Source organism: Heterocephalus glaber, unplaced genomic scaffold (genome assembly GCF_053883595.1).
Source record: "Heterocephalus glaber isolate CG9 unplaced genomic scaffold, H.glaber_assembly_v1.0 deba00001481, whole genome shotgun sequence".
Taxonomy (NCBI): Eukaryota; Metazoa; Chordata; class Mammalia; order Rodentia; family Bathyergidae; genus Heterocephalus; species Heterocephalus glaber.
The window spans coordinates 2,261,802-2,286,535 of record NW_028258317.1 but is presented as its reverse complement, the minus strand read 5'-3'; the positions used below and the strand labels follow the sequence as shown (position 1 = coordinate 2,286,535).

The 24,734-nt window shown below is 43.9% G+C and overlaps 1 protein-coding gene across 8 annotated transcripts in view; it reads right to left on the bottom strand.

Moving 5' to 3' along the window:
• The window catches only part of Ptpn3 (protein tyrosine phosphatase non-receptor type 3), a 158,254-nt gene that overhangs the window by 34,690 nt on the left and 98,830 nt on the right, over positions 1-24,734 (bottom strand). For 7 of the 8 annotated variants that reach the window (XM_087183585.1, XM_087183586.1, XM_004848143.4 and 4 more), the window contains 8 exons: positions 22,716-22,804; positions 18,618-18,681; positions 16,650-16,822; positions 12,870-13,004; positions 9,225-9,401; positions 1,296-1,482; positions 1,073-1,150; positions 132-188 (listed from right to left, as the gene is read on the bottom strand). In XM_087183585.1, coding sequence (XP_087039711.1) covers positions 132-188; positions 1,073-1,150; positions 1,296-1,482; positions 9,225-9,401; positions 12,870-13,004; positions 16,650-16,822; positions 18,618-18,681; positions 22,716-22,804 — 960 coding nt within the window. The remainder of the gene's footprint in view (positions 1-131; positions 189-1,072; positions 1,151-1,295; positions 1,483-9,224; positions 9,402-12,869; positions 13,005-16,649; positions 16,823-18,617; positions 18,682-22,715; positions 22,805-24,734) is intronic. The other variant, XM_087183587.1, reaches the window with a different exon arrangement.

Sequence of the window (24,734 nt, the reverse complement as noted above, 5' to 3'; positions counted from 1 at the left end):
GGGAGAGAGAGGAGAGGGGAGAGAGGAGAAAGGAGGGGAGGAAAGGGAGAATAAATGGCACACAGGAATAGAAACCTGGTAGATTTATGGGAAAGCAAACACAGGCAGCAACCTGGGACACGTTTACTCACAGGTGACTCTGGGTTTATCCTTGAGACTACAAGAGGCATCTTTTGATCCACTCCTCCCTGTAATATTTTAAAGTGAAAAGACACTTGAGTAGTTCACAGCAAGAAAAGATAGGCAGATACCAATGAATGTGAGTCTTCTGGCCCAGGGGAGGCCTCAAACTTGGCCTATGCCAACTATAGATTTGCCACCCCTTTCAGAACCACAGGACACACTGCTGACTCCTCCACACCTGCAGGGCAACCAGAAGAGCTCTGCTCAGACAGCCCCACCCCTGCCGCCCCAACACCCCAGGTCCATGAACTGAAGATGTACTCAGACGGTGGGGGCTCCGTTACCAGTGCCCACATCCTCAGGAGAAGGGTGCCACAAGCTGCTGGGAAAGGGAGGGCTCAGTGGAGGTGGTGAGGCCTTGGGAAGGGTCACACTCCTGTGATCAGAGTGAGGCAGAGGTAGGCATGACGCTAGCTGGGGTGGCCAGCAAAGACTGCCTGCTCCTACTTGGCAGGGGCTGGGAAACCTCCTCTGTAGAGCCAGGGACGAGAGATTTCAGCCTTTGTGGGAAAGAGGGTGCTGATATAACATCAACAAAGCTGTAAAGGGAGGGGGCATGTGAAGAATTGAGTAAGGGGCTGGTGTCTCTTAACAAGTGTCCTTGAGGGGGGTGTATAGCTGCTACCAACTCTCTGAGCCTTGGTATTCATGGGTTTAAAAATACTGTTACCATTGCTTATTTTAAGAGCTCAATAAGATGGCATAAATCTAGTGCACGGCAAGTCAGGCAGAGAGCGGGTTCTTAGTATGAGGCAGTTGCTGTGGCCATATCAAAAACTCCCAGTTCTGAGGGCTGAGCTGATCTCCTCATGTAGTGGACATATGCAGTATGTTTTGAAAGAAAATTAAAAATTCACCATAAAACCTCCTTATAATACACACAGCATACCTTAAGATTAAATCCAAATTTTCCATCTTCATCCGGTGTGATCCGGATCAAGACTAAGTAGCTGTCACCATTATCATTCTGGAAAACATTAGAAAGTGGTCACTGACATTATTTCCCTAGCCAGTGGCTGGTGATAGTTTCTTTGTGTCACAATTACTTGGCTGCCTGCCCATGGGGTGGGTTACCTGGCCACTTCCACGTGGCATGGCCTGGGCCCACTCACCTTGTCACAGTAGTACTGGCTGGTGTCCTCAGTGGAGCCCCCTTTGGTCACCCTGTGGTAGTCCTCTAAGAACTGCTGGTCGACTCCATCTAGTGAGCAGGAGCCTGGAGCATTTGAAGATGGAGACACAGAACTGGATGACTTCTGGGTCAGGCATCTTTGTGCTGGGTTGTTCTCAGATAAACTCCTTCAGCGTGGGGAAGGAAGAGATATTTAATAACTGGATTAATAAGGTATCAGAACAAACACTGCCGACTGCTGGGGTTTTTACTGCTCCCTGGAGCCTTAGCAGATCTGCAAAGGTCAACTGCAGGGCTCTGGCACACTCAACCTGTCTGGCCTAAATATTAACCCATTTTGATATGGGAACTGCTGGAAACTCAGTTCCCCTCCCAGCTGCTTTAGAACACTGATGAGGAAATGGGTCGAGCTGCTCAGGTGGTTTAATTATTTTGGAGAAGGACTCTTGCTATGTTGCCCAGGCTGGCTTCAAGCAATCCTTGTGCCTCAGCCTTCCAAGTACCTGGGGCTACAGGTGTGCACCACTAAGCCAGGATCTGGTGATTTAAGTATTGAACCAGACTCTGTCAGCAAGGTCATGTAAATGGACATGTTCCCTCTCTTCTGGAAATTTCCATCTCATTCCTGCTGCTACCTTTGCTCCATAGGAGTCTGGGCTACCCAAAGGAGCAACAGCTTCATATTCAGGATAATTTAAATCTCTCCTGCTTTGCATCATTTACCTGTGACATCTGTGAACTGTCTATATTGAGATCATGAGTTTTCTCTATTTAATGTAGCTCCTTCTATATCTTAGGATTGTACTGTCCAATATGGTAGCCACTAGTCACATGTGGCTATTTAAATGTAAATGAGGTAAGTCAGTTCCTAGTACCAGCCACAGTTCAAATGTACAATGGCCATGCATGACAGGTAGCTCCTATACTGGCTCAGCACAGTCATGAATGTTTCCACCATCTCACCAGTTCTGCTGGCCACCACTGCCTTAGAAAGTTACAGCCAATTAGATGCCACAGAACTGTGTGGGTGTCTGCTCCAACTCCCATCTCCCAGGTGAAGACACTGAGGCTGAGGAGGCTCGGTAATGTGCCCAACATCACACAGCTTCCCCCTCACCTAGGAGAGACCAGTCTAAGGCACTGAGTCCCATGTATTTTTTTCTTTCCAGGCCATACCAAGCCTACTCCTGAGACATCCTGGCTCTGAGCTCACAAAGCCACAGGATCAACCATCCCCGTCCCCAACACATAGAGCTGACAGGATCTCAGCTTCTCTGTATCATCCCACCGGCTACTTCAGGGCCATGGGGATTGAGCAGGGGTCTTAAAGACCAAGAACATGTGTTCTCCCTACATTCTACAGATTCTGTTACATCCTAGTCCTATACAAAGTGAAGACAGGGAGTAGAAACAGAGGAGGCAGCTGCTTCTACCTCTTATCCATGGATTTTTTTTTTCATTAAAATGATGCTTCTGTTTCAAGTTCAAATTAGCTTACTCTGTGTGTGTGCACGCACGTGCACGTGTGTGTTTGTGGTGTGGCGTGGCTGAGGATGGAACCCAGGGCCTTGTGCCTGCTAGGCAAGTGCTTTACCACTGAGTCGCACCCCCAGCCCCAGTTCTACTGTTTATAAGAGCACCACCTAATGGTAGAAAGGGCAACTGCTAAAACTAAAGGGTTTAGGAAATGCTGTTTCCAGATCTAGCGTTGGCTGTGAACCTTTTATAAGAAGAAATTGCCTATTGGTAACTATCCAATTTGAGGTGTGAAGTGTATACACTTCAAACATTTGGATGAGTCTAGAGGGTGGGTGACTGCAGTGGAAAGGTGGAAGGCAGCTAAACAAAAACCAGAAAAGCCAGATGAATTATGTTTATTTAAATATGAATAATGTTTAATGTTATGAATGCTTATGTAATGTTATGTTATGAATTATGTTTATTTAAGCTGTGGATTCCAAAGTATTTTTCTTTGGGTATAGACTTTATTATATGAGATTTAAAAACTTTTCTTTTTATTTGGTACCGGGGATTAAAAGCTTTTCTTAACTGAATGGTGTGAAATAGCTCACAGGGGCTGGGGATTTAGCTCAGTGACACTGCACCTGCTTTTCAAGTGCTAGGTCCTGAGTTTGATCCTGGTACCAAAAAAAAAAAAAAAGTTAAAACAGCTCACAGTACTAAATAATACTGGTACTACTATTACTACAGTATTAGTACTAACAAAATATTCAAAGTCATCCTAGGTCTCAACCTGTTTTCTAAGTAGGTTTGAAGAGGTTACTTTTAGGCAGTAATTTATTTACACAAATGGCTGACTTCTGGCCTGATCAACTGTGTACAGAGGTTTCCCATGGGGCACAAAGACATTAAGCTTGTCGTGTAGGAGGACAGACGGATGAGCGGAAGCACATGGAAGGACACAAATGACATGGTGGCAGCTGGCAGAGCCTTGGCCTGCCAGGAGTGGAGATGTCAACATAACAGGGTCTCTCCTCACTGGCAGGACTCGAGGTGCCACTGAGGTGGGTCAAGTGGGCAAGGAGAGAGAGGGAAGAGGACTGCCTCGTGGATCAAGTTCCACAGGAGTGACTGTGAGAAACGGAAGAAGGTGGGGTGAGGGACAGAAGATGACTTCGTGGGTGGGATAGAGCTGAAGACTAGGGGGAGGAGGAGCAGAAGAATTTGTCCCCAACAAAGGAAGGGGATATCAAGGACTGCCACCATCCTCTAGGAACCAGAGCAACTGTGTGAGATAGAACATGCCCCAGTCCCCAGGGAGAAAGGAGCAGAGATAGAATGTCCATCAGATGTTTCAGAACTGTAGTTACAATAAGCATCAGAAACAAAAGCTACACATGAATTCATTTCTCTAGAGAGCAGCAACATTGAAGAAATGAAAAACGACAAAGTTTCTCATGAAAGAAAGATGCTCTCCCAAGGAAGGGTGTGATGCTCAGTTTGAGAGCTGTCTGAGAGGCAGAAGGAAGGGTGTGAGGATGAAGGATGAGGACAGTGGAAGGACGAGAGGAGTCGAGGATGGCTGATGCTTCCGGCAGGTGCAAATGGAGTCCTACTGAAACAATGGCCCCTTCACCAGGATCCAAGGCAGCCATGAGATGGACATGAAGATGGGCCAGGCTGGGTTCTGGGTGTTGGTGAGATGTCTGCCCACATGCAAGTAGGCAAGGTAAAGTGAAGGTCATAAAGGTTCAGGGGAAATGAACACACACACACACAAACACACACGCGTGCGTGCGCGTGACAAATGAACCCCTGCCCCTGGCTGGTGCCCTTGAAGGAGACACTTGGATGGCATGCAGACCCCCCCTGCATTCGGGTCTGGGCCACCCCCTGCTGAGGGGCTGATGTGCACCTGGGGAATGATGGCAAAGACAGGAATGGGCAAGATGTTCAAAGGAACCAAGATTAACTTAGAGAACAGTAGCCAGGTCTATCACGTAGACCTGGAAAGAGACGCCATGCATGTTGTTTCAGGGGCTCAAGACAGGAACCTATATGCTGGCTTAGAGTCTAGGAGATGTCCAGCACAGTTTGGGAAGAACATCTGGTCTCAGCAGCCATGGTGAATTGGTTCTAGGATCCCAGCCCCCTCCTCCATGCCCAAATCCGGGATGCTCAAGTCCTTATATAAAACAGCATAGTATCTGCAATAACTTATGCACATCTTCCTGTATACTCCAAGTCATCTCTAGATGACCTGTAATACCTAATGCAATGTAAATGCTACGTATATAGTTGTCATACTGTGTTCCCCCTTCCCTGCACTGAAGATTTAACCCAGGGTCACCTCACTGAGCTGCATCTCCAGTCCTTCTTTATTTTGAGACAAAGTCTCACTAAGTTGTCCAGGCTGGGCCCACACTTGTGATTCTCCTGCCTCATTATACTGTGCTGTTTAGGGAATGACAAGAAAAAATAGCCCGCACATGTTTGGTACTGATGCAACAATCATCACAGGCCTGACTACATTTTGGGTGTGTGGCTGGTTGAATCTGTGGACGCTGAGCTTGTGGATGGAGAGGGCTGAATATCCAAGGACCAGGGTCCAACACAGCACGCCATTGCACCTGCACACTGCAGGGTGCTCTCCCTCAATGGTGGGCTTCTCAGGCCCTGGGGGCTCAGATGACAAGGCCAAAGGAATTCCTTCATTGTCATTGTGGCTGAAGAAGGGCATCTCTAAGGTCCCTTCCAATATACAGATGCTTTGAAATATAAGTGACAGCTGCCCCATATCCTGTGGAAGGAATCAAGCTCTATGCAAGAGGCAAACAGATAGTAAAGACATTAAAGGTGACAGGAAACAATACTCTGACCATTATCTCATGCTCGTGACCCATCAAAACAATTCTGATACTAAAATAAAAACTGAAAGTCTTTTGAATACAACCCTACCCTAAACGTTTGTTTTTGCCAGTGTCTTCTGCTCTGCAAGCCCATTTTCCTTTAAGCGCTTCTCCCTTGTATCTGGTGGGAGGTGGTGGGGGTTTTGTTTTTTTGTTGTTGCCCTGAAGAAAACTGACTTCTCTGCAGAATTTGGTTTTTCCCTGGAAGCAAGGCAAGAACACACTGAAAAACTGATAGAGCGATGGGAATAACAAAAGGGCACAGCCTACTTGGGCACAAAGCACACTGCCGAGGCTTCATAACTATAATCATAAACTTGCAGTGCTGCTATAAATACGGAACAAACCAGAGTGACTCATCTGCTGGAATAATGTTCACATAGCCAGAGCTGTGCTGCTTTGGGTGGAGATCCAAAGACTAACCGCTCTTTTTCTCTCTTCTTCTTCATTTTTTAAGTGAGTACAGAACATTACACTTAATTCTTTCTCTTAAAAGGAACCCTCCTTGCTGTCTGTGATATTATTCATCGGATTTCTCTGACAGAATGCTTCTTTTTGCCTTTTAACACAAATCTGCTACAGAAAACATGTCAAACTTTTTCTTAAACATTTTGCCAATACTCACTGAAGTTCCAGACACAAGTCTTTCTCACCAAGGACAGACCAGCCTGTACTTCTTACCTGGGGCAGTGGAGGGTGCCTAGGTGCTCAGAGAAGCCAGAGGCCTTGAAGCCCCAGGAGGAAGTAGTTTCACACCTGCAGGAAGAGGCCCTCCACCTGAGGGTGTGGGGCACTGTTCGATGGCCACCTGTCCCACCTGCAAATTACAGCACTAACTAGAGCCCCAAGCGGCCTACTGTCAGTGCACCTGGCAAAACCTCAGCAAGGAGAGCTGTCTTTGTATCACCACTGTGCACTACTTTAACATCTAGTTGAAAAATAATGAAGTGCTTCGGGAAGATGGTTTCGTGGAGACATTTCAAAGAGAATCAGCATGCACGGTGCAGGGTGAGCAGAGCTAGAAATCATTGAAGTCAAAAAGGCCCGAGGAAGTAAGGTCTAAATATTTTATTTTCATGAACTTAGATGAAACAACCATATGTAGCTGGTGGCTCCTATAATGTACTGCAGAGATCTAGATGAGGTACTATTTCATGTGAAGGAAGAAAAAGGAGGAAAGGCTGATGTAGGACATGCAAGCAAGCTTCTCTGAAACCTCAGATAGTCCTCCAGACCCTCTCCTCCTTTCACCAAAGCCCTACTCTGAGGATAAAGGCTGGTTAGTGCCACTGGCCTGGCTAACCTGAAGAGCCTGAAGGCAAACCCTGCCTAATCTGTTTCTATGTTCTCCCTTCCATGACCAGCCAAGGATGCATAAAGTAGCCAGACTCAGTGTTCACACATCTTTGAACTAAGGCATCGTTCCCTACCTGGCACTGACTGTGGGATGAGACCTCAGAGGGTGCTGCACCACAAGGACTCTTGGAGGCTGTCAACCCATCCCTGCTGCCACCGCCATCACCCAACAGATGGGGGAGAGGTGGTAAAGTACTCCAACTGCAGGTCAGGCGATGATGCCTAATTTATACTTGGCTTTTGAGAAATGTCCTTTCTTTTTGTAGATATTATGGGAGTTCACGTTCCTTTCAAATAAGAGAATAAGCATCTTGGGCTAGGTGAGTGTTGTCAACAGCACTTTCTGCATTGATGAGAATAGGCTACATCTGTGCTGCCCAATGTGGCAGCAACCACCTGTGGCTTGACAGCACTTAAAATGTGGCACGTGTGACTGAGGAATGTGATGCTTACATTTGAACTGGTTTTATGGCTTAAATCTGCACAGCAGATTGGTGTTGGTGGTGGCTACTGTATAGGACAGTGCACGTCTAGAGGCACCATGGTCCCATGCTGGGTTGGCAAACCATGTAGGAAGTCCTGGGCCATGTGTGCGTGTTTTCCTGAGTCTTTAGGAAGTTCCCTAAACCCTCTTGTTCTCTGGCCAAACTGACAGAGCCCAGAGTCCATGGAGGACTCCAACTGGTCCTTCATGCACATCTCTGTACTCTAGCATTTCACTTTCCGGTCTGCTTGTGGTCTACAAAGCCACGGTTACCCAAACAAGCTAACACCCATCCACTGCAGCCTCCATGATGGGGCAGCAGGCAGCAGGCTGAGCTGTGAAAGGGTGATCATTTCAACAAAAGCTTCATCCACACAGGTCACAAGGGATTACTAAACCAGAGATGTAAGGATACAGATGTGCTAAAGACCAACTTTTCTGTAGGCAGGGACAGAGGGGAGGGAGCAACACCACATGCAAAGGCAGAAGAACTGTAATTCACCTGTGAAGGCCTAGCAAGGCAGGGTGCACTTAATACTTCAAGCCTAACGGCGATAGTTGTAAACATGTACAGATTAAAGGGCCTGGTTGCTAATCCTTTGCTCTTGGGGGAGGCATTACATTTCCAGATTTGGGCCACAGTTTGGGATTTAACAGAATGGCCACCCAATGACTAAGGCTGGCTTCCTAATTGTTTACCTTTTCATATCATATATCATCTTAAAATGTCACATAATTTATGATCTATCTCTTATTTCCTTCAGAAAATGATTTGAGATTGCCTACTCTAAAACATGTCTTGGTTTCTAAAATGTATGTACATGTGAATCAAACAATGAAGGAAAGGAAAAAAATGAAAAGACCGAGGGCTGGGCTGGAAGAAGTGAATCCTGCGGAGCATTAATATGTGGCTCTGAGCTCCCCAGCAATCAAGGCAAAAAGGGAAGTAATGGATGAGTTGCTACGGAGTAACAAAAGGACTCAACCAGTCTTTCAGAAGAGGATTTTTCCCTTGGCATTGATGAGTGAGGAGAATTTGTCATATTAAGAAAAAGAGACAGGGGCCGGGGGTTTGGCTCAGTGGTTCCACCACCTGCCTTGCAAGCACAGGGTCCTGAGTTCGATCCCGGTACCAAAAAAAAAAAAAAATGAAAGAAAAAGAGACAGGGACACAGAAGGATTTAGAAGAAACTATCCTTGACAAATATCTGACAAAGGAAATTGGGACAGTTCAAGCTTGTCTTTTTCTTTACACTATTAATTAAAGAAAACCAAAACCCTGGGGGCATATTCTTGTTCTGAGAAGGCTTTTAGAAGTAAGCACATCTGAAAGCACAAGAGAGTAAAGCTCTGATAAGCTAGAGAAATCATAGCTCACATGCTCCTTAGAGTCTTTCCCTCTGCAAGGCAGCACGACTGAGACTGGGCTTTGCTCATGAACTGGAGAGGAGACTACAAGAAATGACAGGAATCTGGAGAGTAGGGCTCCATCACAGACACAAAGCAGTGTGACGCTGGCCCCAGGTACACAGGTGGTCTCCCGTATGGACAGACAGGCAGTCTGACTGATGCTCTTACCTTTGGGAGCTGGCTGCAGGCACTGGCTTTTGACTCCTCTCAAAAGGCAATCTGGGGCTGAGCAAATTCCTCAACAGTCAAATTGCAGATACACAGAAAATAAAAAGCACAAGATTCTTACTCTCGGTGTGGGCTGTGGTTCTGAGAAACTTCGGAATCACTGTCTTTGGGGGACAGGGAGCCTTTGTAGGTATAAAACACATCTTCAGTCTCTGTAATGTATGTCATCTCGTTTGCGAGGTTATCCGCAGAGGAGTGGCGGGGTTTTCGGATCTCATGCCGGAGCCGAGGACTTCGCCTGGGAGGGGAGAGGTAGGGTGCAGAGTGCTGAAAGCAAATTCCTTGTGGAAGTGCGACCAAATGTCACTGATCTCACTCTGTCCTGGCCTAAGGATGCCTTGGCTGATGTCTTTAGGAAATCAGAGCCAGACAGCTTGCCTTGCACCTGCAGAATCCACCTAGGGTGATCTATATCCCTACCATTCAGCCCAGTGGAGTGGCCCTCAGAAGTGTAGTCTCAGCCTTATAAGTAGGCACGAATAGACTGGCATATGCCCTTTGGCCAATGAGTGCTGATCCAGGGTGAGTTCTGGAGCTCTCAAGATATAAGCAGGCCATTCTGGATGTTCATTAAATTCTTACCAATATGAACAATGTAGCTAAAAGGTTTAGAAGCCAAAGGTTTTATCTTGGCAAACCTCAAATCTTATTTCAACTACATCCATCCATGTGAATTCCACCTGATCCCAGAAGAAATGCTTGCTCTTTTACCTACATTCCTTAGTAAACGTGTCATGAGATGGGCATCTGAATGCTACCCTGTTCTCCAATAGCGGCAATAGCCAAGTGACTGTCACCTGTCTGGACCTCAACCATGCTTACAGCTCCTGAGAATGAAGCAAATGAGGAAATGTTCTCAGAACGGGGGTGAGAGTCTACAGTGGGTGGTCCTTGGTGCTCTACTTGCCCTCACAGTTTTTCCATCTTGCCTTTTTCTGTTACTTACTTTTCCTTGGGACTGTCAGGGCCTCTGTGACCTCCATGACTGCAATTCCCCTGAACCTGGATAATCAATAATGCTGTATTCACTGTAGAAGTGAAAAGGTTTTGTGATCCTGCTGGAAGAGGATCTATAACTAGTAGCAAGAGCTTCAGGCTACAAGTGTGCTAACGTCCAACGCTGTCAAGGACAGTTTCTTCTAAATCCTTCCATGTCCCTGTCTCCTTTCTTTTGTCTTTTTTTTGGGGGGGGTACTGGGGATCAAACTTGGGATCTTGTGCTTGCAAGGCAGGTGCCGGAACTGCTGAGCTAAATCCCTGCCCTCTGTCTCCTTTCTTAATATGACAAATTCTCCTGTTTATCAAGGCCAGGGAAAAATGTTTCCTTCTAAAAGATTAGCTTGAGTCCTTGTTATTCAATAACATATAGCTCATCCATTAGTTTCCTTTTTGGCTTGGATCCCATCGGGGGCTCTCCCTGGGTCCTTGGCATTGCTATCTAAGAGATTTCCAGATAAAGGAAGCTACTACTGTACAGCATAAATTTACCTCTTTAGGTGAAGTGCCTACATCTTGCAAATCAAGAAACAAGTCTACTTATCATGTCCTGATTTCTGACACTGTATACCATCATCATCCCTGGCCAGAGCACCTGGAGCCCAGTGGTGGGTCCATACCTAACAGGCCCTGCACAGTACCTTCTCCTTCTATCTCTCTTGGTTTCCCTTAGTCCTAATAGATCCTGGTCTGGGAACTTACATGCCTACCTGTCTTGCACCTTTCCCCCCTTAGATCCCACATGTTAGGGAAAACATGCCACACTTATATTTCTGAGTTTGGCTTATTTCGCTTAATATGATGAACTCCAGTTCCATTGATTTCCTTGCAAATGACATAATTTCATTCTTTACAGCTGAATAATACCCACTGTGTATATATACCACATTTCCTCTCTTCCTTCATCTGATGATGGGCACCTAGGCTAGTTCCATATCTTGGCTACTGTGATTTGTGCCTCAATAAACATGACTATGCAGGTGTCCCTATGGTATGCTGACTTTAATTCCTTCAGATATACACCGAAGAGTGGTAGAGCTGGACTGTATAATAGTCCTATTTGAGAAACCTCCAGACTGATTTCCACAGTGGCTGCATTCCCACCTGCAAAATAGAAGGGTTCCTTTTCACCTGCATCCTTGCCAGCATTTATAGCATTTGTATTCTCCATGGTAGCCATTCTGGCTGGGCTGAGATGGAATCTCAATGTTGTTTTTGATTTGCATTTCTCTCATGGCTAAAGAAGCTGAACTCTGGCCACCTATACTTTCTTGAGAAGTGTCTGTTCAATTCATTTGGCCATTTATTAATTGATCTTATTACTAGTTATTTTGTTATGGTCTTGAGCCCACCTTTCTTTAAAGCCACCCTGCTGATCTGTGTGGAGCTGGGAGCAAGGTTTCACTGCTTGGTTTCCCCTTGGTTGATGCCTGACCTTTTTAGAGGCATTCACAAAAACAGGCTGTTGCCTTTGGAGACCATTATAATAAAATTCCACCTGACCCTTTAAAAATGTGTTTATACAGCACTTACACATCATGATGTCATTTTTGTAACCATTTTATAGATGGGGAAATTGATACCAGAGAGGGAAAGAACTTTATTGGTTAACAGAAGAGCCAAAACCTGAGTTCATGACTCTCAGCTAAAAACCCAAACAGCCACATCCTTCCTTTTTCCCTTCCCTTTCTCTGCCCCTGCCTCTCTCTCCCCCTACCCTCCTCTCTCCTTCTCCTCCTCCTTTTTCTTCTTCTCCCCTGCCCCTCTTTTCTCTCTCTCTCTGTGCTGAGGATCAAATCCAGGGCCTTATGCATGTAAACCAAGGGCTCTGCCACTGAGCTACACCTCCAGGGACACACACAATGCTTCCTTTTAAAATGAGTCTATCCTTTTAAAAGTTGGCAGGTTTTCTATGTGCATTTGCCTCTGCTGCTGAGGGTCACATATCCTTATATTCTCCACATCATGTACCTTTATTGGCTTTCCCAGAAATTCATTCTGTGGTATGTTAATAGAAAACACAAGATTAAATAAAGTTACACATGCTTCTTTAACACAGGACTTTTCAGAGCATTTAACATGCTAATATGTGCTGTAATTCTAAGCACATTTCAGCCAGCTACCATTTCCAAATTTATTGAGATCAGATACATTTTAATAAGGAACATTTCAAGCATACAGGTGGAGGAATAACTTCTAATGTTCTAGCAGTCAGCTGCCAGCAGTTAACTGTAGATTTCTAAACAGCTTGTAGAGAGGTTCTTTTTTGGTACTGGGGATTGAACTCAGGACCTTGAGCTTGTGAGGCAGCTGGTGGCACCACTGAGCTAATTCCCCGGTCCTACAGAGGTTCTTAAATATTTCCTACACAAAGAAACAGTAAATGTTTGAGGTGATGGGTGTATCAGTTATACTGATCTGATCATTATATATTATGTATGTATAATAGAATATCACACTGTACCCCATAAATATGTATTATTATGTCAGTTAAATTTTTTTAAAAAATTAAAGAAGAGCCATCTCAGCATTATATGCTATGGAAATGTTTATACTTGTATACTTCAGGAAAAGTTACTTCTCCAATAGCCTAAAATGCACATGTAGGCTCCGACTGTAGACTGGGTCTATGTTTAGGAATTTATAAGCTGAGTTTGCCTTTTTAAAAAAGAGTAATGTCTCTCGGTGTGTGATACAAAGGTGGACTCACCAGTTGGGGGTGACTGGAGGGGACCGGGAAGGCAGGCTCTTGGTTTCTAGGTGCTCCACTGACAAGGACCTCCGCATGGCCGGGTTCCACACCATCCCTCCAATCAACTTCTTGCAGTATTGGTTATTTACAGACCTGAAAAACCACAAGTAGGTTCACTTTCCACACTGACGTGTCCAACAAGAAAGAAACTGCCCACATGTGAACCACAGTCTCTCCATACTCTTTGCCTGACCACGGCTGCTCAACTCGTATGATGCCTACCTGACGAAGAGGGGTGGTGGAAGACTAGTCTCAACAGAGTCCTTTCTGTCCTGGAGGCTCCTTACGTTATTTCTTCTCTTTTGGTGAAAATGTTTTTGTGTCTCTACTACTTTAACCAAAATGCTTCTAGAATATAACTAAACCTTACCAGATTTGAAGGAATGTTAGGTTAGCATAGAAAGAACGTGCAAGTAACTTCAAGGGATTCTCACTTTACTCACACGGGCATGAGTAAAAATATTAACCATCCTTCCAATGCTCTGGAAGCACTGTCACTCTGGCTGGCAGATGCCATCACTGTAAATCACTGGTAACTCTTTGACACAGAATGTGGGAATATACTTAGAGAGTATAGTTTCAGGCCATGTTCTTTGAATGTGCTACCCAGAAGTCTTTTGAATTTTATTTATGCCTAGAGAATTTAAGTTTCGGAGATGAACTGTCTGTGAGAAAAGTCTGAAGCTCATTTAGGGGTACCACTTTCAGTTCTGGCATTTCAAATTTTAAACTATGCTCTAATGTCTTATGAAAACATTCCACACATTTCCTTGTGTTCTAAAACCAACCAACCAACCAAAGAACAAAAGCAAAACAGAATAAAGAACACACAAAACTAGACTCCCCCTAGAATATCATGGATTAATGTGCAATAATAAATGGTAGTCACCTTGGTCAACATGCTCACAGTGGCAGCTCTAGGAAACTTTTCTGCTGAGGTCATGCTACATCAGATACCACATGACTGTTGATTAAGGACACAGGATTAAAACACAGGGAGCAAGCAGCACGAGTCTAAGGTTTAATGGAGCAGATCTCCAAAGCATGTGTCACAATTTATTAATAGGGACTGAGAAAAAGTGTTCCATTGTTATAAGCTTAGAAAATGCTGACTTGGAAACTTTGATAGGGCCACAAATGTATGGCTGTGTCTCTATGGGTGGACAAATCACGTATAGTCTCTAAGCCTCAGTTTCTTCATCTGTAAAATAAGTACAGGTAATGATAACTGAAATTCATGATATGCTGACCTAGTGCCCTCAACTCACCCTCATGCCTCAAGTGAGCCCCTGTAGCAAAGATGGCTACTGGTTCACTGACTCCTAATTCAGGGCTGCCTGTGACTGCTTTAACTAACAGAAGCACTTGTGCCACTTTTGGGCTTCACCCTTATGAGGATGGCTGGGTCTGCCTTTGGCTCTTGGAGCCCTGAGCCTCCACGGAGGAAATTCAACTCTCTGCTGCAGAGCCCACCTGGAGCCCAGAGGTGAGGAGCTCAGGTGTGTCAACCATTCCCCCAAAACACCAGGCAATAGAGAGAAGCTGTCTTGGACCCTCCAGACCAGTCCAGCCACCAAATGCATATCACAAAATCTTGTCTACACATGCAGCAGAAGAGTCATCTAGCTAAGCCCTTCCTGATCTCCTGACCCACAACATCTTGAAATGCAACAGAGTGGTGGTACTTTAAGCCATTAGGGTTGGTCTGTTATGCCACAAGAGATGACTAGAATCAGCCTCCTGCACTGGCTTCAGAGAAGGAAGTTTTGTAGATGAGGAAATTCAAGTGACAGAGGAAGGGTTTGAGGCTGATGAATCTGGCCTAGGGGAATAGGTCCCAATCCAAGTCAAGACCACATTCCAAGAGACTTACATGGAAGGAAATTGCTCCATTTTAATGAACTCACAAGCAATAACCTTATAACAGCTGGTTTAAAGAGGATGCACAAACATGAGCCCACCCCCCAATTCTCTACTATCTGGGTGAACTTCTGTTGTGAGATCACCCTTTTGCACTGCCACTGTGGAGCAAGGATGCTGTCACTAGCAACAGAGAAGGGTGACTAGTGGTTTTATACCATATACTTTTACTCTCAATTATATTTTTTAAACTAAAGTAAATTGGTCATGAGAGCCAATATTCCATGGCTTCAATCTGAACTCCTTGATTAGACAAATCAACTGCACTATCTCAGGACTTCACTGCCACCCTCACAGGGCTTAGTGTCACCCTGGTTCTGGGCACATTCCAAAAACTGTTTTATCTCATAGAAGCATGGGGTACCTAACTGCTGCCTCTGCTGTGCCAGCTGGGTTCTCCGAGTCTCCTGGAAAGTGATGTCAGGTCTTGAGGGATCAGCATCACTTTGTCCACCAAAATCCCAAAGATGCATGACCCAGTGCACTGAAAGAGCCAACAGACACACCAACTGCAGTGGCTGCCACCTAGGCCATCAAACCTGGCTGGCAGGATATAGCAGTAGGTGAGGACTGCAGATGGTGGGCTGCTGCTGTTGCTTGTTTGGGTGCCACTCTCCTGCAAGGAGCCACGTGGAGCTTGGGCTTGCATGTGTCATTGTGAGTGTGCAATGCCTCTATATCTAGAAACTCCTCCAAAAATTATTCTCACGACCTATTCAGTAATAGCTACTGAATACAACAAAATACTAGATAGTATTGCAAGAACTAAAAACTTCAAAAATAGATTTACTCTTGGTTCATCAGAAGCTGAAAGGGAACATTAACACCACAAATAGTATCACTCATACTAAAAGAAATTTGCCACTTATTGAATCTGTAAGTTATCGAATGACTATCATGTACTAGCAAAGCCATTACTATCACAGAACAGTCTGAAGCAGTTTCACACACCAGACAATGGGTCAGATATGAGCCTGTTTAGTAACAACCACACTGATGACAACAAATCACAAAAACAATTATGAAAAACTAGCGAATGATTTAGAAATTCTAAGAGTAACTTGATAAACAATTTCTGCTACCTCATATTCAGAAGGCGGCCTTAGAACAAAGAAATAAAACAAAATTATAAATGATATGGTTATTTGAGAGTCTAAATAAATTTTAACCTAAATTAAAATCCAAAAATGTACATAAGAATCACACATACAAATGTATATAAACTTCTTTTACAGTTACTAGTCATTAAATATTCTGAATGTCATTCCTGTGGACAACAGTACTTATAGGATAGTTGTAAGAACTAAATATAATTCAGTACAAAGTAAATACTAGGTCACTGTCAACTATAGCTATTAATATTTTGCAATTATTACAGGTAATACATCCCAACGTCATTTGACTCGAGAAACCTTTACTTCTATTCATTCTGCTTTTGTAGAGCATATTATGAGATTAATGCTCTGTGGGTGAGGTTGGTTTACTGACTGGGAAGCCCTAAGGCTGGCAACAGAATGACACTCAGAGTCCTTTACTGGACAGGGTGTGGGGGCAGCTGTGATTCTGTTTGCCAGGGAACTTTAAGGAAAGTTGGAGAGTTGAGGGAACAGAAGCCAGTGCTGGAAATGTGAGGTGTACCTGGGGATGTGCAGAGACTGTTGCTCCTGCGGGGACTTAGTCACAGTTTCAGGGACGCAAAGCCTAGGACTCCTGGGCCACAGCATTCCCTCCTCTGTCAAAGATGTCCATTTCCCGGTAGAGACCAGGACACACTGGCATCTCAGTTTAGTGTGTACACTTTCCCTAAAGCACACTCACTTTTTGGGGTTCCTGGAGCCCAGAGTCCAGTACTGAGACAGAACATTCTTTTCTTGAGGTAGTAACTTCTTTGCCTGAAAGAAGGTATGGTGCTCAACACAAGATTTCCACAAATTTTTGCAAGATCGGTAATTTAGCATGTTGAAGGCCACGATATGTTCCCTGGATTCAGGCTGCAAGGAAAAACAACAATGACTTCATTGCAAAAATGTAGGAGAAAGGTCTAGCTAGCACTGTACTCATAATGGTGGCAACGAGATAAGAGGCAACAGAGAGCATAAAGCAGGCCTTGGCCATGACCTAAGTGTTAGGGGAATACTCCAGAGCAGGGCTGTTAAACCTCTTCACAAGTGTGGTAATAAAGACGACTAGAAATACTCCTCATCACCATTTGTGGTCCTTCATGGGCATTCTTGCTTCAAATCTGCTTACATCTCAAGGTTGAGTTTACTTGGAGTGACATCTAATAGAATCTTTTTAAAATTTAGGCCTGAGAATATCTTTCTCCTAAAGAAATACTTTTTCAACTACTAGATGAGAGCAATTTTATAACTCTGGGGATTTCTCCATTTGCTTCCCATAGAGCACAGGGTGAAATCTAGTGCTAATAAGCATTTTTCTTCAGTTTTTATTTTTTATTAGTAAATGTTTGCAGTAATGATTATATTCCTTGTATGGAGTTGGTACATGTACATAACACATCTCAATTCTTTTTTCATCCCCTTTCCCTCCTCTCCCTCCCCCTCTTGATCCCTTCCCATTTGAAAAAGATCTACCTTCCTATTTCCTATTATCTATCTTTTATTTTGCCCTTTATTCATATTTTTGGTTTCTCACATAAGAGAAACCAGGTGATATTTAAGCTTGTGTGTCTGATTTATTTCACTTAACATTATGGTCTGAAGGTATATGTATGTATATTCCTCAAAAAACTATTATAAACATTTTAATCACTGGTTTTGTTTTCATTTTACACGGGTTTATGTTTTCTGATTTCTTATGCATTTTTGTGCCACCCTGAATCCTGTTCTAGGGGAGCTGGGTGGCCCAGATTCTACAGCTTGCTTGCTCTGAGTTTTAATGTTCTCATTTCTAAGGGTTCATTGCTATATGTAGCTTTTTTTTTTTTTGTGGTAGTGGCAAATGAATTCAAGTCCCCTGCATTAAGCTACATTCCCCAGCCCTTTATTTTGAGACAAATTCTTGCTAAGTTGCCAAGGCTGGGGTCAAACCTGGAATCCTCCTCATTCAGCCTTCCAGAGTGCTGGATGTGGTGCCATTTCAAGGACATATAATCCTTGAAAAACTGGGAACTGGACACAGTGATAGTAAGTGACAGATACGCAGCTTCAGACAGTCTGGTGTAGAAAGAGCAGGTGTCTTGGATTCCTAATGATCAAATTCCAACCTGGCCACCTCCCTTAGCTGTGGGAGCTCCAGCTTCCTCACTCTAAATCTACCTCTGTGGCAAAGTGAACCGAGTCTAAGTGCTGATGACTTCTCTCAGAAGACAGATACAAGTCATCGTCCATTAAACACACCAAGAGAAGGAAGTGGCCAGTGGATATTTCTTGCCACTCTGCACGGGCTCTGCTGTGTGCTCTGACCATACTGTTTTGTTTGATCCCTACTGTTCCTCGAGAAGGGGATATTACTGAATTTCTGGAAACAGAAACTCAGAGGAGAGGAGGTTATGTGATCTGCTCAGCTGGTAAGGAAAGAGTCAGGTTCTGAACCGACTGTCTCTGATTGGCAAGCGAGTTTCTTTTCCAATCAGAGATGCATGACTTATACGGAGAACTACAGGACCCTCTACACCCTGTGTCACTGGCAGTGGTGACCCTGGAACCACTGTGCAGTGCTGTTTCATCCCTGTTATAGATGGCAAATTGCCTCCAACCCCTAAAGAACTAAGAGCTGAGATGGATTCAAAACACAAGAAACAAAGCAAGCGTGGATGCAACTCACCTGTTTTTGTCGCTGATGTATAAAGAATTTTTTCCTTTTGAAAGAAATCTTGAGGATGTTCACCCTGTAAACAATAAAACAGAGCACAAACAAACAAAAAACAAAAACTAAACCAAAATACAAAGAAATCACAGGCATCAGGGATCAGCTTGTGTCCTCTACTCCATGGTCCTGGTGACTGGCAGCTTGCGGATGCCTGGAGATGCTGCCAGCCCCACTGCCTCAGCCACACACCGAGGAGCTGGCTGAGCTGGTCTCACACAGGGCCTCTGGACTGTGACGTAGCCTTTAAATAACAAGAAGCTGGGCCATGTGCTATCTTTGCTGTAAGCTTCCTTTGTGACACTGGTGCCCTGCAGGAGCTGGAGCACACGTGGGGAAGACAGCTGAGGGCAGTGTGGAGCAGCAGAAGGCAGACAAGCCTGGGTTGGCACCAAGTCCATTACTCAACAGCCATGTGCCAAGGAGCCTCTTAACCAAGTGCATAATTCAGAATCACAGCCACTATTAGTGGAGTATATTTTTATACCCCAGGCCACTATGAAAAGCTCTATAAACATCCTCTCCATAAAGTGTTGCTACAACCCAGAAAAATACATATTGTTACACTGTATCTTATTTTCAGATGAGGAAACATGCTCAGACACATTGCTGCTGAGAGCCAGGATCTGAGCCTGGGGCTCACCTGACTCCAAAGCCTATGCTCTTAGCCCTCCATTCTGAAGTCTGAACTGTGGAGTCACAGTGCCTTTCTTGCAAAGTACTGTAGTCTTGTGAGGATCTGAGGGCTTAAGTATAGGAAGTCCTTAGCATGTTGCTTGACACACAGTAGGCCCTCAGTGCTTGTTCCTTCCATTAAAATTAGTTAACAAGTTTCTCGTTCTTAAAGAACGAGAAACTAGCGACATTTATGGCTAAATGGATGCATATTGAGGCCATCCTCTTAAGTGAAATAAATAGGACACACATGTGTAAATACTGAATAGTTTCTCTAGTGTGAGAAACTGAAAGTGTAAATAAGGATACACACGGATGAAATTGCCTAATAACATATTTATTGGATTGTGTTTCTATCGCATGTCATATGACTGTATTGAAATTTAAATTAGGGAGAAGCTTGGCTTATGTGGAGTCTGCTAACTAACTGGAGTTTTTTTCCAGAACACTATTTTTTGGTTTTGGGGATCTTTCTGAAAAAAATCACATCCTCTGGTGTCTTGTTGGTGCTTGAGATGCTTTCTTAAACTATATGGAAAAATGTTTAAGTGCTTTTCAGTTTTGTTTTGGTTGAGTTCTACTGTATTTGAGTATTATTGTAGTTTTTTTCCCCTTGCATTGTTCTTCTTTGAATGATTTTAATTTTTATATGTGTGTGTTTGATAATAAAGTTATTTTAAAAAATTAGTTAACAAGTTCACTTTTTAAGTCAATTTCATTCATTTACACCAAGCTACTGCAATCCACACAAGAGAGATGAGGGCTGGGGATTTAACTCAGTGGTTTCACTGCCTGCCTCACAAGCTCAAGGTTCCGAGTTTGATCCCTAGTACCAAAAAAAAAAGTGTATTTCCCCATAAGAGTCTTCTGCATACTTGGGGGAATAAAGGAAGTCCACTGTTCTCTAGAATCATATTAAGATCTTAGTAGAACATTCCAGAACAGAGAGAGAACCCTTACTCATCTAACATTTCCCCAGCTGGATCAGATATAGATACCACCTTGCTCTCTTGCCTCTGGAACCCCATAGGGGCCTCAGTTTTGCAGAAGTCAGGAGAACCAACTTATCAGCTTCTGAGTTCTTCCTTTACCTTGCTCAACCCACGGGAAGCTGCGGACCTCTTGTTGCCCCATTAGCTTCACACACAAAGGGTCCCCTGTTAGACACTCAAGAATTCCCACTCACTGCTCCCTCCTTCCCATGGAGACCCTAATTTCTGTACTTGACAGCTTTCTGTCCTAGAGGAAATCTGATAAAGTGCAAACACTATCAATGACCTTCCAGGGGTTCCCTACTGCCCTCTACCCTTTCATAAGGAAAAAAACAATGCACAGAGTGTCTCCACGTATTGAGTCCTGTGCCTGTAATAGCCTCTGGGAAGACAGGGAACATGACAGTGGACACTGCTGTCTGGAAACATAGTCTAATGAGAGAGACAGGTACCAAATAAACAGGATGCACAAAGCTATATCACTGCTAAGTGTGTCCAATGAACACATGGGAGTCTAGGATCTCACAGAGTACCAAGGATGGAGCCTCTGCTCCTGTGACCTGGGAGGATCTCTGTGGCCAGGCCTCTCTCCTGCCACTCCCCACATGCATACCACATGCCAGCCCGGCCCACTTACCTCCCTTTACTCACCACCTTGTTCTCTTGTCTCTAGAACCCACACACCACACCTTCTCTCTGTAACTTATTCCCTTAGGTCAAAGTCCGTGTAGTTTAGGGTTCACCTATGTGGGCTCAGTGTCCTTCTTTCCACACCCTGCCCTTCCACTTACCCTGCACCTAGCTTATCATGCTAGGATCACCATCCAGTGCTGGCTTCCCCACTGGTCTGAGGTTTGTAACAGAGGCAAAGGCAGAGTTGGAGAAGAACCAACTTACAGCTGAAAGGTGAGGAAGAGAGTGCCAGGCCTGCAGATGAGTGTGGTGGCCAAAGAGTGTCACAGTGCCTGTGGGTTTTGCTCAAAAGGCTGCTGTTCACAAACCTCCTTCTCAGGCCCAAGTTGCCCTCTTCCCTTTTAAGTGTTCTTATAGGACTCACATCTTCCCTGACATGCGATGGTCCAGGCCCTGGTTGTAAGGCTGAGGGGGATCAACCACAGACAGAGCTAGGTCCAGGTACCTTCCGGCCTGTGGCATCTGTGGGAAGGCCCCAGCACCCAGAGGGCCTTGTGGAGGGAAATGAGCCCTGTGCCCATCCCTTGATCCTGAGAGGCCAGAGAGGTGCCCAGGCCACGCAGCAGCTGACCAAGCTCAGGCTGGGGTTTCCTGGTTCCTGCAGGGCTTGTAATGATACCGGGGAAAAGAACAAAGGAGAGAAGATCCTGTTATCTATATACTGATTTTATTCTGAAATGGAATAGGGCTGTGACATGTGTTTGTTTTGGAAGATAGATATATTGTAAAATTGAAAATTCAGTGTCTCTACATCTGAATCCTATTTAAGCATTTTCCCACAAATACAATTTTTAGAGATGGAATAAGAGTATAGGCACCAGAGCTTGACTCTAGGTGTGAATTTCGACTACACTGATCATTAGCCTGTAACCCTGCATAAGCTCTTACTGAACCTCTTAGCTCCTCAGTTTCCTCCTCTGAAACTAAGGATAATAAAGATGCTTGTTATAGGTTTAACTGAGATAAATCAAATAAAATATGTAATGTGACCTAGACACCATGAGCACAATCTAATGATAGCTGCTATGATGATTTTTGTCTCTATAATTAAATTTATTTATAGGGTTTTTTCCTGTCATGAATAAGGCTGTGATGAATGCCTTTGAACCCCAATTTATGAGGTTCCACACTGTCAAGTCAAGGAACAGATGCAGACCTAGGCATCAAATTCAGCACAGCACTCATCTGGCACCCCGATCTCCTATCCCTTCATCCTAACACCGTTCCTTGTAGCCACTTTTCTTTATGTTTTTGCACTGCTGTTTCTGCATCTCCTGCTGCCTGCAACACTCATTCTCCTCAGCCTCGCTGGTGAATCTGCCCAACCCCCATTCTGCACGGTCACTCCAAAAGATGGTTTATTTTGATATTGTTTCCCTTAAAGAAAGCTTCACAATAGGAGATTAAAGCCAGGTCTTCACACTTACCTCCAACACCTACTTCATGTTTTTTATTTACCATGTTTCCAAGGAGTATCCCAAACCATAGGGCAACTGAAGGAGGGAATGTTAATGAAAAAACAAATTTTCCCAAGTACTAAATCTGGATCTAACCCCGCAGGTCAGAGATTAAAACTTGGGGTGAGGGGATTTCTGTTCCTTATTTAGAAACAAAAATTTAAAATTAGAGATAACATTCTTGTTCAGCATATTTTTAAAGCATGATTCAGACAATAATTAGAACTGTTTGCACTCACCAAGGATAGAAACTTGTGCAAATGTATTTTCGGTACACAGCAATGCCCGCAGAAGCAATTCCAATCATTAGCTCTAAATTGTGCAGATCCTGTAAAAAGGAAAATCTCAGATTCACAGTGTGTTACAGTCATGGCTATGCCCTCTGGTAACTTGAAAACACCCTTGCTTTTATAAATAGCCATATGTATAAGTTCCAAAGGGGAAACCGTTACTGAACACAGGCAGAAGTCTTCACTTAACAGCGACTTAAATCCAAGTACTTAGCACTAAATTCTTCTAAACTGTACACACACACACACACACACACACACACACACAAACACGCACACACACATGCACACACATAGACACACATACACACAAAGCCTGTCAGAAAACCTGGTTTATAAAGTTGCCAGATAACCCCACTCATTCTACAAAATCACTTAAATAGACACTGAGTTTTAAATGCTCAACACGTAGCATCTGATAGCCATATTAAAATCAGAAAGGCCTCTTTCCTGCATAGCTTTGTACAAATCTCAACTCCCATTACTGAAAAAGCTGTAGTTATGATATGATGATGAAAAATTACAAGTATAGAACTGACCCTAAATTCAATTAAGAAGTAACTGTTGTTTATAAATTCAATATGCCTACCCTTTACTAAGAGTCTATATGCTAGGCACTGCTGTAGACACTGAAGACACAGAAAGGCATCAGGGATCACAGGCTGTTTTAAATCCACTTACATATAAGCAAATAAAATTTAAAATAAATCAGTTCCTTCCTTAAGTCACGTACATTTCTATTTTCCAGTCAGATACTTGCAATTATAAAGGGTCTGAGTTTGAGCTGGCTACTGTGAGCTTTTGGTATGCCACTTATCAACTATGTTGCTTTGGGCTCAGAAAACCCTGAAATTTTTTCCTTTTGCACAGTAAAGATTACAGAACACATGCTGAAGGGTTTTATCAGGCTGAAATTAAGAGAATATAAGCAAAGAATCTAGAACAGAGCTCAGTATATGGAGCTTCTAGAACAGGGTCTGGTGTATAGGTAGAACAATAAATGTTCATTCCCTTTTGCTGTGGGACAAACCATTTATGAGCAGCATTATGAACAAGGGGAGTTAGAGAAACTGGATGGAGAAAGTGTTGACATGGTAAGAAGTCCACAGAGATTCACGATAGGAACCCCACTGAAATCATGTGCTTAAAGCAAAGCCAGACTTGCACAGTGCAAAACAGGGCTGCCTTTAAACATGATACCTGCAATCACAGTACAAGGAAAGAACAAATCAGCAGATGAAACAAAAACTGAGTGAATAAGGGAATAAATGAATGGTCTCATGGACCAAGGACTGGGTCTCAAGCCTCCTAATTTTATGATTTTTCCAATCTCTGACAGACAGTTAATCCTCTGACCCCTGGAGGGTCATTTCACTGACAGTCCTGAAGGTGGAGAAGGCACAGATCAACTCAGGTAGATACGGACTCTCATTTCACCGCTGTAAGGTTCTCTAAAACATTCTCCTGGAGAGTAAATATTTGCAAATGGAATAAAAACAGTGAAATCCTCAAGTTGGCATTTTGTATGATTCAATATATTTTTCCTGCTTTATTACCTACACTACACCATGTCTCCCTCACAAGACCGTTACGATACTGAAGTGAGACAGAAATGAAAGAATTTCTACAAACTGCAAAAACATTATCTAGATTTAAAGTCCGGATATATATTCAACTTCCATGGCTCGTTTCTCCCTCGTGAAATGGAGATGATCAGAATACCAATTGGACAAGGTTTCTATGGCTTCCTATGAAAGCCCCTGGAACAAGGCTAGTACTTGGTGTTCAAATGATGTTTGCTCCCTTTTGGGTCTGATGAGGGCCAATGACAGATAGAAGATGCTAGTTTGTCACTGTGGAAGGTCAGGTATGATTAGACAATGCGGGGCCGTGTACTGAAGTTACTACTTAAGCGCTATGTGACTTCCATCAAGTCCCTGAGCTTATCCATCTGTAAAATGGGGATAA